A 15,392-nucleotide genomic window follows, 5' to 3' on the forward strand; every position below is an offset into this window, starting at 1 on the left:
TCATGTTGCAGACCGTGGGCTCTAGGCACGTGGCCTTCAATGGTTGTGGCGCACAGGCTTAGTTGCTCCGAGGCATGTGGAATCTTCCCAGACCAGGGATCGGACTAGTGTCCCCTGCATTGGCAGGCAGATTGTTAACCACTGGATCACCAGGGAGGTCCCAAATAAGCACTGTAGGAAGCAAAGGTCGCTTGAAGAACTTTCACGAATGCAAAGGCTGTGTAACTGAGCCACACTCCCGATCAGGCTCACAGTCCCTTTCTTGTTCATTCATTTGTTCATTCAACATTCAGATGCTGAGGATGCAGGAGTGAACAAGAACAACATCTTGGCTCTTGAGGGGACACTCCCAATCATCGGGGAGACAGGCAACAGACATCACACAAAGGACAAGGCAATGGAAGAAAATTGGGTGCGGGGGATGGAGGGTGAGAAGGGGTGTGCTACTTCACACGAGAGGCCTGCAGGCTTCTCTGACGACAGTCGGGCCACACGGCTCCCTGGGGAAAGCATGTTCCGGGCAGGGGAGGGCCGTGCAAAGGATCTGAGGATGGCAGCACATGAGTACGGAGTCGAGGACTGGGAGTGACTGGGCCAGCAGAGCCATCTGAGGGTCAGAATACGCTGATAAGAGTCAGACAGTAAAGAGCCTTCTGACCCCTCTGCTCAGCTCTGCTAAGAGTGTGCAAATGAGCGTGCCTGGTGGACTGCCAGGTGGACAGGGATCTGAACCCTCAGCTATAGTGGGCTGACGGGCTGTCCAGTGCCTGGAACAGCTGGTGGTCTTCCTGGGCTCAACTGTGACAAAACAGCTCATTTCCCTGTGTTTGTCACTGCCTGGGACTGGAATGCCCCACAGGGCCCCTTTGGGCTGGTCCTCCTCAGCCTGAGTTCCCTGCTTCTGTCTGCTCAGGTGAGAGCTGCACGGTAGGAATAGTCTTCCCTGGGTTTCCTGGCGACACTGTCCCCCGGCGCCCTGGCCTGGATGCTGCTCTGGCTCCTGGCCTACATATGATCTGCTGTCTTTTCTCTGAAAACGTTCATGATCGGCTCTTCTCGGTGTCTGAATGTCACAGGGAGGCTCGGGCTCCTTCACTGGGCGGGGAACCCGGCAGCTCTTGGAAACTTGAGCCCTTAGTTCTGAGATGTCTTCTTTTCTTTCTTTAAATTTTGGCTGCACTGGGCCTTCACTGTGGCTCACAGGCTCAGTACTTACGGCATGGCCTTAGCTGCTCTGAGGCATGTAGGATCTTAGTTCCTCAACCAGGGACTGAACCTGCATCCCCTGCCTTGCAAGTGTTTTAACCACTGGGCCACCAGGGAAGTCCCTGAGATGTCTTCTTGATTATGTTTTTATTATTCTCTTTCCCTCTGATTTCTCTATTTAAAAAAAATTCCAATCAACTGGATAGTAAACTGCATGAGTCGATCCTTTCAGGTCTTTCTCTCTCTTTTTTCTTCCATGGGTTCTCTTTCTCACATTCTTCTTCCTCCCTCCGTTTTTCTCTCCCACGTTTACTTTCTGTGGCTGTTAGTTTTCTGTGTCAGTGATGGGCAGTGATTCAGTTCAGTGTGAGTCTGGGAGTCGCCGTGGTTGCTGTCCACCATCTCTCGACTAGAGGTAAAGAAGCTTAGCCTCCACACCAGGGCTGGGCCTCACCTGGTCAGCTGAGGGGCCTTGGGAGCAAAAGTGAAGTTTCCCTGAGGAGGAAGGAGTCCCACCTGCGGACAGTGGCATCTGCTCCCACCTAAGTGTGCAGCCCACCAGCCCTCTGTACAGACTTCACATATGCTGGCCCTGTGATCACGCCAGCCCATTCCCAGAATCTTACATTCACACACGCACATGCCTAATTAATTCTAATACAGTTCTGTTGTATTTAGTTGCTCAGTCATGCCCAACTCTTTTGCAACCCCATAGACTATAGCCTGTTAGGGTCCTCTCTCCATAGGATTTTCCAGGCAAGAATACTGGAGTGGGTTGCCATGCCCCGCTCCAGGGGATCTTCCCAACCTAGGGATCGAACCCTCATCTCCTGCATTGCAGGTGGATTCTCTACCAGCAAGCTATCTGGGAAGCCTGTAATACAGTTACATAAATCATTTTAAAATAGGGACTATTTTACCTAGGGACTTCCCTGGTAGTCCAGTGGTTAAGACTTTGCCTTTTCACTGCAGGGGGCTGGGTTTGATCCTTGGTTGGGGAACTAAGATTCTACAAGCTGTGGCATGGCCATAAATAAATAAATAATAAACAGGTCCACCTAACCCTCACCCAGGACCGCTCTGTGGGGAGCCAACGCCTGTCCCCGCCTCCTGCCTGTGCTTGGCAGTGAAGGGATAGAGACTCATGTCACATCCTGTTTTCTGGTCACTGTCCTCACTGGCGCCTCTCACTGCGATTTTCTATCTGGTTCTCACCCGCCACCATCTGCGCCTCCCGTTCTCTCTAGAACTTTCCTTTACCTCACTCTGTGGGGACACTCTAGGGGCAGAAATAAAGGCTTGTGCTGTGTTCTTCTCAGCAGGGAGGCCCTAAATGGAGGTTTCTGTCTGCAGAAGCCTTTGTAACCTGGGACTTCCCTGGTGGTTCAGTGGCTACGACTTGGCGCTCCCAACGCAGGGGGCCTGGGTTCAATCCCTGGTCAAGGAATTAGAACCCACACACCACAACTAAGACCCAGCACAGACAAATAAATAAATGTGAATTAATTAAAAAAAAATGGTGAATTAAACAAAAAAATTTAATTAAAAAAAAAGAAACCTCTGTAACCCAGTTTGAGGTCCCAGGAGGGCCTGTCCCTGGGAGCCCCCAGGAATGAGTCCTGAAGGCTGGCCTGCGTCTGTGGGCCTCAGCTCCCTCCACCTCCCCAGCTCTCTGGGAGATGACGTGCACACTCACCTGTAAAAGGACCATTTCAGCAGGAACTGCCGGGCGGCCTTGGGGAAGCTGGGGCTGCCCGCATGCTGCTTCAGGACCTGGGTGACCACATTGTCTAGCCAGCTGGCCCACTGGTCCAGGGAGCTCTGCTGCTGCAGGGTCAGCTTGAAGTCCTGCTCCAGACGCTGTACTACGCCCTCCTCGCACTGGCACACCCACGAGGCCTGCTCCTGTGGGCGTGGGTGTGCTGGGTCAGTGACACGTCCTGAGTGTGGCCCCCAGCTGGATGCACATGAGCACAGATGCCCACTGCCCTCAGCCTTTTCCAGCACGATACCCGTTTCATGAGGTGGAGACAGAAGTACATTAAGAGGGGACCTGGCGGGCTTCTTGCATCTGAAGCTCAGACTGTACCTCATCTTTGCCTTGTGGTTTTTTTGCAGGGGGGCTGCCTGGAGCAGCACATGGAATTTTAGCTCCCAGACCAGGGATGGAACCTGTGCCTCTCACACTGGAAGCTCAGAGTCCTAACCATAGGACCACTAGGGAAGCTCCCGTTGGGTTATTTCTAAGTGGCTGCTCCTCTGTGTGTGTGAGTGTATTTCATGGATCAGCTCAGGGCCTGAACTAGACATAGATATGGCAGCAGGACCCATCTGACGGCAGCCTGTACTAGTCTAAGCCCAGAACAGAGCTGTAAACGAGGCATGGGAAAGGCAAACTTTTAAAGAAAACAGATCAAGGTCTTGGTCCCAGCACCTGGAGGCCAGGGGAATTATCACAGAGTAGAACCTATGGGTCCCAAACTGGCTGCGGAGGGCTTCAACCCCAACCGTTCCCATGCAACAGAAATGTGGGCCCCGGTGAGGTGCCCGGTTTGCTGTGGGCTAAGTTTGGTGGGTCTCTGCATTTTTCTAGCGGGTGGGAGCTCAGCCAGTGGGTTCCCGTGCCTGCCTCTGGTGGGGGAGGTGCCTGGGAGAAGTCACCTGCATGTGGGAGAAGTCACCTGCACATTGGCAAAGTCCACGCGGTTGAGGTCGCTGAGCATCTGGTTGATCTGGGAGGTGTTCTGCAGCACTGCCCTGGCCGCCTGCGCCAGATGGTTGAGGGACGTGTACCTCCGCAGGGTCTGCGCAAAGGCACTCACCACACCGACCTGGGGAGGAGGCCCGGGTGAGCCTGTGTCTGCTCAGGGAGAGTGCAGGAGGAGGGGTGGGAAGGGTGGGTCCAGCAGGGACCCACACTCTGGACAGGCTCAAAGACCCCAAAACTGAAGATCAATGAGGGACACGCATCAAGTGGCATCTATCGTGGGTGCCGAGCACAGGTGAGGCAGAATTCAGGGCGGCAGCTCTCTGGGTTGGATGGTTAAAAATACTGATTCCAGGGCGCCACTGGACCAGACACTCTGGTAGTGTGGCATGGAAATCTTCAATTTTATTTTCAAAGCATTTTAATTATTATTTTTTTGCCACACCATGTGGCTTGTGGGATCTTAGTTCCCCTACCAGGGACTGCAACTGGGTCCTCAGCAATGAGACTGCAAAGTCCTAACCACTGGACTCCAGGGAATTACTGAAATCTGCAATTTTTAACAGCTTCCCAGGCAATTCCTGTACATCCTGAAGTTTGAGACTCACTGGCCTCAGGGATAATTCCAGGTTGAGGGTGGGACAGGCAGACCAGATGCCCATATCTAGCCCCACCTGTGCGAGGCTGTAGGAACGTTTGAGATAGGAACGTGATCACCTCTTCTCTACAAGGAGGCCTCGTCTCCACATTCTACAGTCTCATCTGTGGTCAAGGCTATAGCAAAAAGGGCGACCACAAAGAGATTGAATCCCCCTCCTACAGTGAGCAGAGAGATATTCAACTTGTTCCAATTCAGTCCAAAAGTCTCCCAACAAAGACAACTGCCAGCACCCACCCTCCAGCAGAGGCATCCCTGGCCCTTCAGGGAGGACCCCTTATCCTTAGGACACTAGGGAGAAGCCTGCTTTCTCTGGAGCCCAGGGGCCTCAAGTTCCCCCAGGACAGAGAGGAGTCCCCTCCCTTCACAGCACAAGGTGCTCCCGGGGTGACCGGTGTGGTCTGGAAGCCCAGACCCTGACCATTACCTTGGTCTGGATGACCTGCTGTGGGAAGTCGCTCATGGCATTGGTCAACCAGCCTTCCAAGCTTTTGGCAAAGTTGCGGATGGCTTGTGTCAGGGTACCTGGGGACACAAGCCATGGTATTAGTTGTGAGAAAGGCAGCCTCCTCCGTCAGAATCAGCTCAAGTGCAAGAGATGCACACGCCGTGGAAATCACCCCCACCGAGAACAAGCAACACAGACGAGAAGAGATTGAGGATTTGGGGCTCTTATGAGGGAGCCACTGAGTAGGAACACTGAGTGGACCCTGACACCAGTGCCAGCCCTGCATCGCTCATCTCTGCTTATCTATGTCTACACTGGCGGTTCTCACCCCAGTGACCCCGCCCCAGATGACAAAAGACCATGTCTGGGTACATCTGTGGCTACCATGACCAGGGGGCTCCTGGCGGCCAGTGGGTAGGGGACGCTGCTCCACACCCCACAGTGCTGAGGGGGAGAGCCCCTGATACATACAAATGTATGTAAATGTATTCTACAGACTTCCAAATTTGAGACAGCTTGCAATAAATGAAACACTTTTTTTTTTGAAAAACCAAAAAAAATCCCAGTGTTATAAAAAGAAAGATACCTCAATTTCAAACCTTAACACAGAGACTCTAAAAGAACACTGCACTGAACAGTTTCCAGGAAGGCAAGGCCAAAGGACAAGGGCAATGATTTTGCTATTTTCCTTTTCCTGGCATAAAAAGCACAGGCCAGCTTATCAAAAAGACGGAGGTTCCCCAGCGCTAACAGACAGGGGTGTTTACAGAGAGGCCTTGGGGAAGTGAGGCTCAGAGCCTGGCCCCCTCACTCTCACGGGGTGGGGACCCCACCCTCAGGGGCCTGAGAGCCCCAGGAAGAACTCCTAGGAAGGGGGCCAGCAGGCGGGCGCCTCCTAGTGGTGGGCGTGTCAGCGCCTCCGGAAGCCACGGGGCGAGTGGGGACAGACCCCTGGGATGGTCCCCAGAGTATCAATCGGACCAGATGAGTGGGGGCGCGGTGGGGGCGGGCCAAGAAGGGGCGGGGCGGGCGCTCACTGGGCGCTCGCGGGGGCGGGGCCAGGAAGGGGTGGAGCGTTCACTGGGTGTCAGGGCAGGGCGCTCACTAGGCACGGGCCGAAGCACGTCCGGAATAAGGATCTCCACCAGCGCCTGGTACAGGATATGGTCGCAGGTCCTCATCCACCGGAGGACGGGGTCGCACTTGCACAGAGACACCAGCTTGTCCTTGGGGAGGACGGCGCCTTCTGGTTCCTCGTCACTGCAGGGGACGGGGGACACCAGGGAACACAGGTCAGCCGTCGGCTCAGGGCGGCTCTTCTGGGATAGATGAGCCGGGTGAGGCTGCAGGACTGCCCGGTGCATGCCAGCTCCCCGTCCCGTGGTCACCCTGAGACCAAACGCGCACGAGGGTGTCTGAGCGCCAGTTCTTGGAAAGCTAGAGCGTGTGTCTGAGGGTGGTCTGCAGGGTAAACCCGGGCCGCTGAAGAAGGCCACATCTGGGGGCCGAGGGGCAGGCAGTACCTGGCGGGTAGAGAGGTGGGACCATCGCTAGAGGATTTAGAATTCCAGAAGGAGAGCCACAGCTTCTCAATATAGTGGAACTGGAGGTTCATGACGACGTCTAAAGTGGCCTAGGAGTAAACGCACTGGTTAAACACATCCATGTGCGCAGGTGTCTGTCGTCAGAACACACTGGCAAGCAGCCGGGCTGCAGTGGGGTCTTTCCAAACCCAGAGAGACCATGAGAAGGGATGGGGTGAACAAAGGGAGAGTCCATCTACTCCTCGGCCACAGGGAGGGAGGCTGGTGCTGTCTGCTCCCTGTCGCCCACCAGGGACACCCAGGGATACTCTGGCGCTGGCCCCGTGCAGCTGAGCGAGGCTCCCACTGGAGCCCCGGGGCCGGGCTTGGGGCAGTCACCTCGCAGTGTCGCCGGTAGGCCAGCTGGAGGGCCTTGACGTCGTGCAGCGTGATGCTCTCCTGCAGCAGGACGCTGCCCAGGTCGGGTGCCGGGAACTCGGGGAAGACGTGGGACACATCTGGGGGAGGAAGGTGGGGGTCAGCAGGGCCGAGGATGGCGTGCAGGAGCTGCCGGCAGGCCAGCAGGCTGGGGACACTGCTGGGATGTGCTAGTGGCCCCACCGCAGCCCCAAGGATGGAGTCCTGGCTCCCCTCTCCGCCACACAACCTTTAAGCTTCGGTTTTCTCAGATTCAGGGTGGGGACGACTTTGTCAGCTCCTGGTGATGTTAAGTATGCATGCACACCACACACACACACACAAAGGAGGGCAGGGGGCCTAGCACACAGCAGGCTCTCCACTCCCACCAGCAAGGGGGCGGCCAGTGTGTGGGGTGAGAGCCTCTCCAGGGGGCCCTCACTCGGGAGGGTTCTGTTGGGGCTCAAACATACACTGAAGTGCACAGAGCACCCCGTGTGTGTGCACCTCCTGCGGCTGCCCTGGGAAGTGGGCTGAGTCAAGACGCTTTCTTGTTGCTCCGGAGTAGTGACTGGGCTGGGGAGGGACCCTCCCAGGGAAGAGGGCCAGGCTGCCCTGTGTCGGGGCCCCCAGGAGGGGCCAGGCTCAGAGGGGTCAGACTCAAAGTACATCTAGTCTTCTTTCCGATGGGCATTTCATTTTATTTATTTTTTTCTGATGGTCACTTTACTCCATTTTGGAGGGATTAATATCCATTAATATGGGAGGCACATGCTGATAATTCAAAAACCTCAGCAATTCCACAAAGAAGGTCTACTCGAATTTGAAAAGGTGGCAGGAAAGAAAGCTGTCTGAAGTAGCCCTTTAGATGCTGCTGGTGCCGAAACCCACCCCAGAGGTGCTGAGTGGCTCCGGGCCCTGTGCCGGGGTGGGGGTGGGGTGGGGGTGGAGGCAGGGGTTGGGGGTGTGTCTCACCGATGTACTGCTGGTGGTGCTGGCTCTGGGCAGCCATAGCCTGCTCGGGCGTGCTGTGCAGGCTGCTATGCGAGCCACTCTCCCCAAGGCTGTCCGTCTTCTGGGCTGGCCGGTACCTGGCAGGGAACACGTGAGCCACCATGAGGCCCTAATGGCACTCCCCAGAAGGGGCTGGAGGACTGGACAGGATTTGGTTTTGGGAGGGTGTGTAATTTTTAAAAACTTGTGGTCAAATAGAACACATAAAATTTACCATTGGGACCACTTTCAAGTGCACAGCTCAGCAGCATTAAGTCCATTCACACTGTTGGGCAACCATCCCCACTATCCATCTCCAGAACTTTCTCATCTCCTCAGACTGAAGCTCTGTCTCATTTAAACACTCACTCCCCATCCCCTCCCCCAGCCTCTGGCCCTGTCTACTGCCTGTCTCTGTGGATCTGACTCTAGGGACCTCCTGCGGGTGGAAAAGACAGTGTTTGTCCTTCTGTGTCTGGCTTCTCTTCCTGAGCGTCATGTCCTCAGGGTTCACCAATGCTGTATCAGGGCTCAGAATCCCCTCCCTTTTAGGGCTGCATAATACTCCACCATGTGATTGGACCACATTAGTTCGTCCATCATCTGTTGCTTTTATGTGTATATATTCTAATAATCCTCTCTTAGAAGACAGTGAACTTCTTTACATAGGCTCCCAAACGTCTATTATATGGTCTCAAAGCAAATTCTGAGACTTTGTTTTGCCCTCAGCCAGAAAGCAGTGGACAGCCTGTCTAGGCAGCAAACTGAGCAACTAACAGAGACGGGCTTCCTGGGGTACCTGTCTGGAGCCCAGATGGACAAGGGGGATCCAGCTTGAAGGAGGAGTTCCTTTTCTTGTGGGACATGGGGCCAGGCTCGCTGGGAGGTGGGAGGACGTGGCTCAGATGTGCGTGGCCCTCCTGACTGGGAGATGGGCTCCCCCTGCCAATGGCACAAGCCTGTCGCCGTGAAACATGCACCAAAATCCTCCAGGAGCTCTCAGGGGCCTGAGCCCCACAAAGGAAGCTGGACCCCTTTTCTGGGGAAAACCAGGAAGAGGAGGAACTGCTGGTTCCAGAGAACACTGCAGACTCCTTCCTGTGACCTCCAATTCCTGTAATTGGCCATGTAGTTTGGAGTCACCGGGACCCCTTAAGCAGCTAAAATGGGGTGTCAGCCATGCAGCTCAATGAAGGCACGAAGGTGCCAAGTGGAGGTGAGTGGGGTGCACCCCTGCCCTGGAGCTGAGTAGACTCTGGAAAGGGGCTTGGGACACAGCGGGGCAGAGGGGTGACTGGAAGGGGCCAGGGAGGTGACATTCCAGTGGGGCCCTGAACCAGGTATCTCCAACTAGGGTGGTGAGAGGGCCATTTCTGCCACCTGCTTTGAAATATAGTTTGACTCCCACCTGGCCACACCTGTGCCTTCACGCCTGGTGTGTAATGACTTTCGTGCTACACAGGCAGAGCTGAAGACACCCCATAGACAGCGTCTGCCTGCAAAGCCGGGGGTATGTGCTCTCTGTCCCTTTACAGAAAAACTGTGCTGATTCCTGCTTTAAAAGGCGAGTAGGTGTGTGAGGCACAGAGAACATTCCCGAAAATGACCAGGCCTTTCCAGCCATCAGACCCAAAGGTGAGGAAGAAGCAGCGGCTTCAGTGCACAAGCCTCTTTTTCCTGCTTCTGGGGCTGTGTTCAATGTTCTTTCTTTCTTTGTAGACAGGGAGGAAAAATGCAAGATTGTGATTCTAACTCTACGGCACTATGCAAAAGGCAAAAATGGGAGCAAGTAAAACAAAGAGCAGCGCTTACTGGAGGCGGACGGGGAGGAGTGCAACAGGAGGAGCGGGGCGAGTCTTCGGGGCAGTGAAACTATTCTGTATGGTCCTATGATGGTGGGTACATGTCATTACAGCTCTGTCCAAACTCACAGAATGTACGCACAAAGAGTGAACCCTAACGTCAGCTGTGGACCCAGCATGACAAAGATAGATCTGTGTGGGTCACCGACCATAACAGAGGCCCGGCATCGGAGGTGTCCTGCTGGCCTCACTCCATGCCGAGTGGAAGTGAAAGGCTGACCTTCATCCACCTCCAGGATGTGGTCAATGGCCCAGAAACCCCCTCCCTCCATTCCCCCCAGTGAAAACTCGCAGGCTGGCCGGCTGGTCCTCAGCTGGCCTGAGGCAGCTCACCCACCTGGGCTTCTGATGCACCGGCTGCTGCCGCATGGCCATGTACTGCGTGTCCTCCTGCAGCCGGTTGAGGGGCGAGTCTGGCTTCAGGCGGATCCCGTAGTAATGGTACTTGGAGTTGCCCCTGGGAACCGAACATCTGGGTCAGCTCTCTTTGCTGGGGTCCTGAACTGCGAGACCGGGGCTCTGTCCCAGTCGCCTCCCTGGGCTCTCGGGGCCCATGTTCCCTGGACCGTGTCGGGAGTGTTCACAGACCGGTCCGTGGTCAGAGAAGTTCAGGAAATTCTGTAGACTTTGCTCTCTGGGAGATTCTACCTTAGTTTATTATGGGGGAAATGATGATCAAAGGGTTTTGAACGATTTCTTTAAGAAGACAGGTCAGAAGGGACTCCTAGGAAGGGAGAACAGACACGCGGCCTTGCAGACACCCTGCTTCCTGTGCTGCCATGTCTCCTGAGCTGGAAACATGGGCAAGTAGGTGGAGTCTGGGCCTCTCCCACAGGAAGTGTGAGTGGAACCAGTGCTGAGAGGTGGAGAGCAGGGACTGAGCCCCAGTCTTGAGGCAGCATCCAGGACCCTGGGAAGGTGGAGGGCCCGGAAGCCTTCTGGAAAGGCCCAGGGCAGTGGTGGTCATGCCCCTGAAACCAGGGCCCAGCTGCCCCTCCTCCCCCATCCATTCATAGTTTGTAAGAATCTCCTCTGTCAAGGATCCCAAGGTGGCAGAGAACTCCCCAGGAGGCCAGTTTCACAGAGGGTGCAGGTGAACCCTGATACCCACATGCATGCTCCTTTACCTAACCTGGCAGGCCAGAGGCCACGGCCATGCAGGGTGGCCTCACACATGGGCCAAGCCCCTGCTCTGAGCATAGCATGGCTGTCTTTTTCTAGCAGGAGGACCTGATTGCTCTTGTGGGGTAAGTTTCCTGCTCATGACAGTCCCTGGCTGCTCTCACCCAAGGGCAGCCCTCAGTGGGCCAGTCCAGGCTCAGCAAAAAGCATCAAGACACGGTGAATCCCACTCTGCTAGACAACCTGGAGGCTGCTATTTAAAAAGTTGGTTACCATGAAAAATTTCAAATAAAGAGAGAGAGCTGAGGGGAAGCCTGTGTCCTGTCCCTAGGAGATGAGTGACCACTGCCCCTCCCCAATGGGGGTGGTCTGGCTGCTGCCCATTCGGACCAAGTCCAGGGGCACCTGGAGCTGTGGACATCAGGAGGCGTGGAGAGGAGGGTGCCTCGCATTCTCTGAAAGCTGGGTGTCTGGATAAGGGCAGGGGGTGGGCAGGCAGGTCAGGGGCTGCCAGCCTCCCCCAGGGACCCACCTGGTGCCCAGCCGCCGCGTCCGCAGGCCCATGAACACGGAGCGGATTAGCTTCCCAAAGGAGGCAGCGTTCACCGGGTCCAGCTTGTGCTCCTGACAGTGCCGTAGGTAGTGGTTGTAGAGTGAACTTCTGGGGAGACTCACACCCTCCGCGGTCTCGTAATTATCCAGGAGCCACTGCAGCTGGATGGAGAAGACATGCCTGATGCTGACGTGGACCCACCGGGACCATCACACGTCACATGCTGGCCCACCCCGAACATGACCGGGAGACTCACGGCTACTGTCACCAATTCGGGGTCAAGAGTCCTGGGCACACTCATTAATCAGTAGCTTCTGTTTACTCATTTGTTTATTCCCTCCATTTCTAGCCAGACTTTCAGGTTCCCTGTCTTAATTTATAAAATCCTGAACGAGATGGAGACCTTAGGGTCTGTCTTCATCATCAATGAAAGCCCCCCAGGTCCCGCACACCAAACGTTTCCTAAACCCATGGGGACAGAGATCATCTGATGCCAAGAGAAAGACGGATGAAGGCGAGCTCAACGGTCCGTCAGCACGGCGCCCAGGGTAAGGGAACATCACCAATGTTCCTGTACTCACAACCCAGAGAGAGAGAGAGACAGAGAGAGAGAGAGAGACAGAGAGAGAGAGAGAGAGAGAGAGAGAGAGAGAGGAAGACAAATGGCCAAGATTTGTGCTCAGGTTGGGGGATGGTCTACAGGCTCTGTGAAGGCAGAGCCTCACGTACCGCCTGAGCAAGCACCGGGGTCTATGCAGGCGCACTGCCGGATGCCGCGACCTGGCGTCATCCCCACCCGCTGAGCATCACTCGTCAGCGACACTACACGACCAGGAGGCCCAGTTTCCTCCCTACACAGCTCTGCCTCACCCACGGCAAACCCACCGCTGGGGTCCCAGCACCTTCACGCAAGCACAGTGAGAGGGTGACAGGATCACCTTTTGGTTCTGGGTGATTCTGCGCCATTTTCTCTGCCGATATTCGCATGATTTCTATGTCAGTAGCAAATAAAATAAAGAGAATCTTTTCCAGGAAAGAGTACATTTTTAGCCACACTTGTGATCTGTCTGGATTGCACTCTTGATGATACAGTCAAATCCCTTTTTTAATGAGGGAAGCCACAGAACCCAACACTCCCGCTGGCTCTGGGCTCCCTGGTGGCACAGGACCCCTGAACACATGTGCTCCTAACCTATAAATAGGGGGCGGGGGCTCGATGATCAGACTTGCCCACCCACCCAATACCTTCAGGGTATTTTTTTCATTCTTGGGAGCAAATGCTCCTGACTGTGGCTCCTGAGCCACCCTCACTCTGTTTATATAATTCAGCTTTGCATCTGTCCATCTATCCACTGCTCATTCTTGCTGGAGGACTGACCCACAAAAAATAAGTAAAATGCCCAGAATGAGAGCCGGTGCTGTTATGAGGAAAATCCAGGAGAGGGAGCTGGGAGCTCCAGGGATGGGGCAGTGGGGAGGAGCTGAGGGAGTGAGTTGAGGGAAGGTGTCCCACGCAGAGGGTACAGCATATGCAAAGGCCCTGGGGCGCGACTGTGCCTGGTGTGTTGGAGGAACAGTAGGGAGGTCCATGTGGCTGAAGCAGAGTGAGTCAGGGGGAGAGAGGGAGAAAGGGAGGGCAGGAAGGGGATGGGGCAGGTCGTGCAGGGCCTTCTGGGCCACGGGGAGGCCTCGGGTTTTTACTCCAAGGAGGTGGGAGCCCTGGAGGTCTGTGCGCATAGGAAGGGAGGGGCCTGATCCAGGTTTTTAGCAGGACCACTCTGGCAGCTGCCATGAGAAGGGCCTGAAAGCTGAGCAAGAGCTGGCTAGCAGGTGGCTGCTACAGTGTCAGGGAGATTTGGGGGCTGGGGGTGGGGTGAGAGGCTGTGGCCATAGTGGGAGGGGTGGGAGGAGCAGTCTGACTCTGGGTGGTTCTGAACATGCACTCCTGGAGCATTGGGTGTGGCTGCAGCTGGAGGGGGGAGGCAAGGTAGAGCCCCCAGCAGGACCTCGCTGTCCTAGGTGAGCTGGGAAGATGGCAGGAGGCGAGGGAGTTGTGGGCTTGGGGTGGGGTTTGGGGTCCAGCCCTTAATACCTGCGTGGTGCTGCTCCTCCAGGCAGGAAGGCACCTTGGACACTTGAGGATGCAGCTGAGGGGAGCAGCGAGGGGGTTTCAGAGACTCCAAAACACAGCAGTCCAACCTCGATCACCACTGGAAGCATTTGTCACATGATCTGTAGCAGCTTCTGGGCAGAGGACCAGCCCCCAGAGCTGCCAGTTCCAGCCCAGCCCCACCCCAGATTGCAGGGCATGGCTCTGTCACGGTGCTACTGCTGCTGCTGCTAAGTCGCTTCAGTCGTGTCCGACTCTGCGACCCCATAGACGGCAGCCCACCAGGCTCCCCCGTCCCTGGGATTCTCCAGGCAAGAACACTGGAGTGGGTTGCCAGTTCCTTCTCCAATGCATGAAAGTGAAAAGTGAAAGTGAAGTCGCTCAGTTGTGTCCAACTCCTAGCGACCCCAAGAACTGCAGCCCACCAGGCCCCTCTGTCCGTGGGATTTTCCAGGCAAGAGTACTGGAGTGGGTTGCCACTGCTTTCTCCACACGGTGCCACTACTGAAGGCTAAATCATTTTTTAAGATATGCGTTTCTTGATTAAAAAAACAAAGTCATATAATCTGAATGATTCATCTAAAAGCAGGTCCTTCTCCCAGGGGAGGAATGGTAGATTACGCAGTAGGCCAAGGTCACTTCTGCAGGGACCCACGACGGGGGCCTTCTCCAGACAGATCGGGGGACAGCAGAGGGGCAGCCCTGGGGGGTGGTGTGTGCCTGGCTAGTGTGGATGCACCCAGGGGCCGCAGACACCCTAGCCGGCTACGGTGTCTCCATCCCCAAGGCCTCCTTCCTCCAAAACAGCTGTTCTTCGTTTCCTGCCACCAAATTACCACTCCTCCGTTTCAGAGATGCCTTGGGGCCCACTTTCTCTCTCAGGGGCTCCCACACCAGGCCAGAAGTTCCCTTCAACCCACACCCCGCCTTGTCCGAGCCCCCAGGGCAGCCTGGGGAGCTCAGGTGACCCTGACATCAGAATGGGTCTAGAAAGCACAGGCCAGCCTTCCCAGGGTCCGGGCATCTCGCTGCCCCGCACCAGGCTCGTCTGCCTGGGTATGGGGACTGCGGTCGGTGGCGCCCATGTCAACTGTCTCCAGTGAGCATGGTCGGGGAGGACCACGAAGGGCTCTCTCTGCAGGACACACAGCCGCCGGTCGCCAGGCCACACCCCAGCTCTCTCCTCGTTCTCCCGGCCCAGACAACCTCCTGGAGGTTTTCCACCAGTTAGCGCACGAGGGTCACTCTTTCCAGAGACCTTATTCCTCTCCTCTTTGAGTTACCAAGCCCCAGATCCTACTTCTCAAGCTCCCGATGGAAGAAAACGACTCAACAAGCCAGCAGGGAGCAAACGGACTCAGAGAGGTTCTTCCTGCTCGGAGTTTAAACTCAGGAATGGATGCTAGTTTGGGGGAAGCAGCCAAGGCAAGCCCACCTTCCAGAGGAGAAGTGTCAGAAAGTCAGAGGCAGCCCTGCGGCCAAAGACAACTGCGCCTGCGTTTCGCGTAGACATTGTAGATTTCCCGCGGCCACGCCCCCCGCCCGGGCCACGCCCACCCTTCCTTCCTCGTGCCTCTCCGAGCTCTGGGCCTCGCAGGAGATGCCGCTGCTGTGCTGTCGGCTCCAGAGCTGAAGAGCCCTGATCCCAGAGCAGAGAATGTGTCCTGACGACTTTCTACTCGCTCTGCTTGGAGTCTAAGGTTGCTTTTCCTCTGAGGTTCAGCTTGGGGGCTGCAGTCGCTGGCCACGCCTGTGCCCTGCCGCTCCACAAACCCACCCCCCCACCCCCGCCG

At 55.8% G+C, this 15,392-nt stretch overlaps 1 protein-coding gene and 1 long non-coding RNA gene across 6 annotated transcripts in view; one reads left to right on the forward strand and one right to left on the reverse strand.

Moving 5' to 3' along the window:
- RFX2 (regulatory factor X2) overlaps positions 1–15,392 on the reverse strand; it is a 92,952-nt gene that overhangs the window by 4,682 nt on the left and 72,878 nt on the right. For all 4 annotated transcript variants that reach the window (XM_027547413.1, XM_027547414.1, XM_027547415.1 and 1 more), the window contains 9 exons: positions 11,469–11,650; positions 10,152–10,271; positions 7,935–8,050; positions 6,942–7,060; positions 6,543–6,652; positions 6,125–6,279; positions 4,999–5,096; positions 3,888–4,037; positions 2,903–3,111 (listed from right to left, as the gene is read on the reverse strand). In XM_027547413.1, the coding sequence (XP_027403214.1) occupies positions 2,903–3,111; positions 3,888–4,037; positions 4,999–5,096; positions 6,125–6,279; positions 6,543–6,652; positions 6,942–7,060; positions 7,935–8,050; positions 10,152–10,271; positions 11,469–11,650 (1,259 nt within the window). The remainder of the gene's footprint in view (positions 1–2,902; positions 3,112–3,887; positions 4,038–4,998; positions 5,097–6,124; positions 6,280–6,542; positions 6,653–6,941; positions 7,061–7,934; positions 8,051–10,151; positions 10,272–11,468; positions 11,651–15,392) is intronic.
- Positions 8,057–13,844, forward strand: LOC113895791. Of its 2 annotated transcripts, XR_003511933.1 has the most exons (4): positions 8,057–9,587; positions 9,672–9,847; positions 11,639–12,037; positions 12,248–13,844. It is a non-coding gene; the product is annotated as an uncharacterized LOC113895791 (long non-coding RNA). The 2 variants fall into 2 exon arrangements; XR_003511932.1 differs by having other exon boundaries at positions 11,639–13,844.

The sequence above is a fragment of the Bos indicus x Bos taurus genome, chromosome 7, assembly GCF_003369695.1.
Source record: "Bos indicus x Bos taurus breed Angus x Brahman F1 hybrid chromosome 7, Bos_hybrid_MaternalHap_v2.0, whole genome shotgun sequence".
Lineage (NCBI taxonomy): Eukaryota > Metazoa > Chordata > Mammalia > Artiodactyla > Bovidae > Bos > Bos indicus x Bos taurus.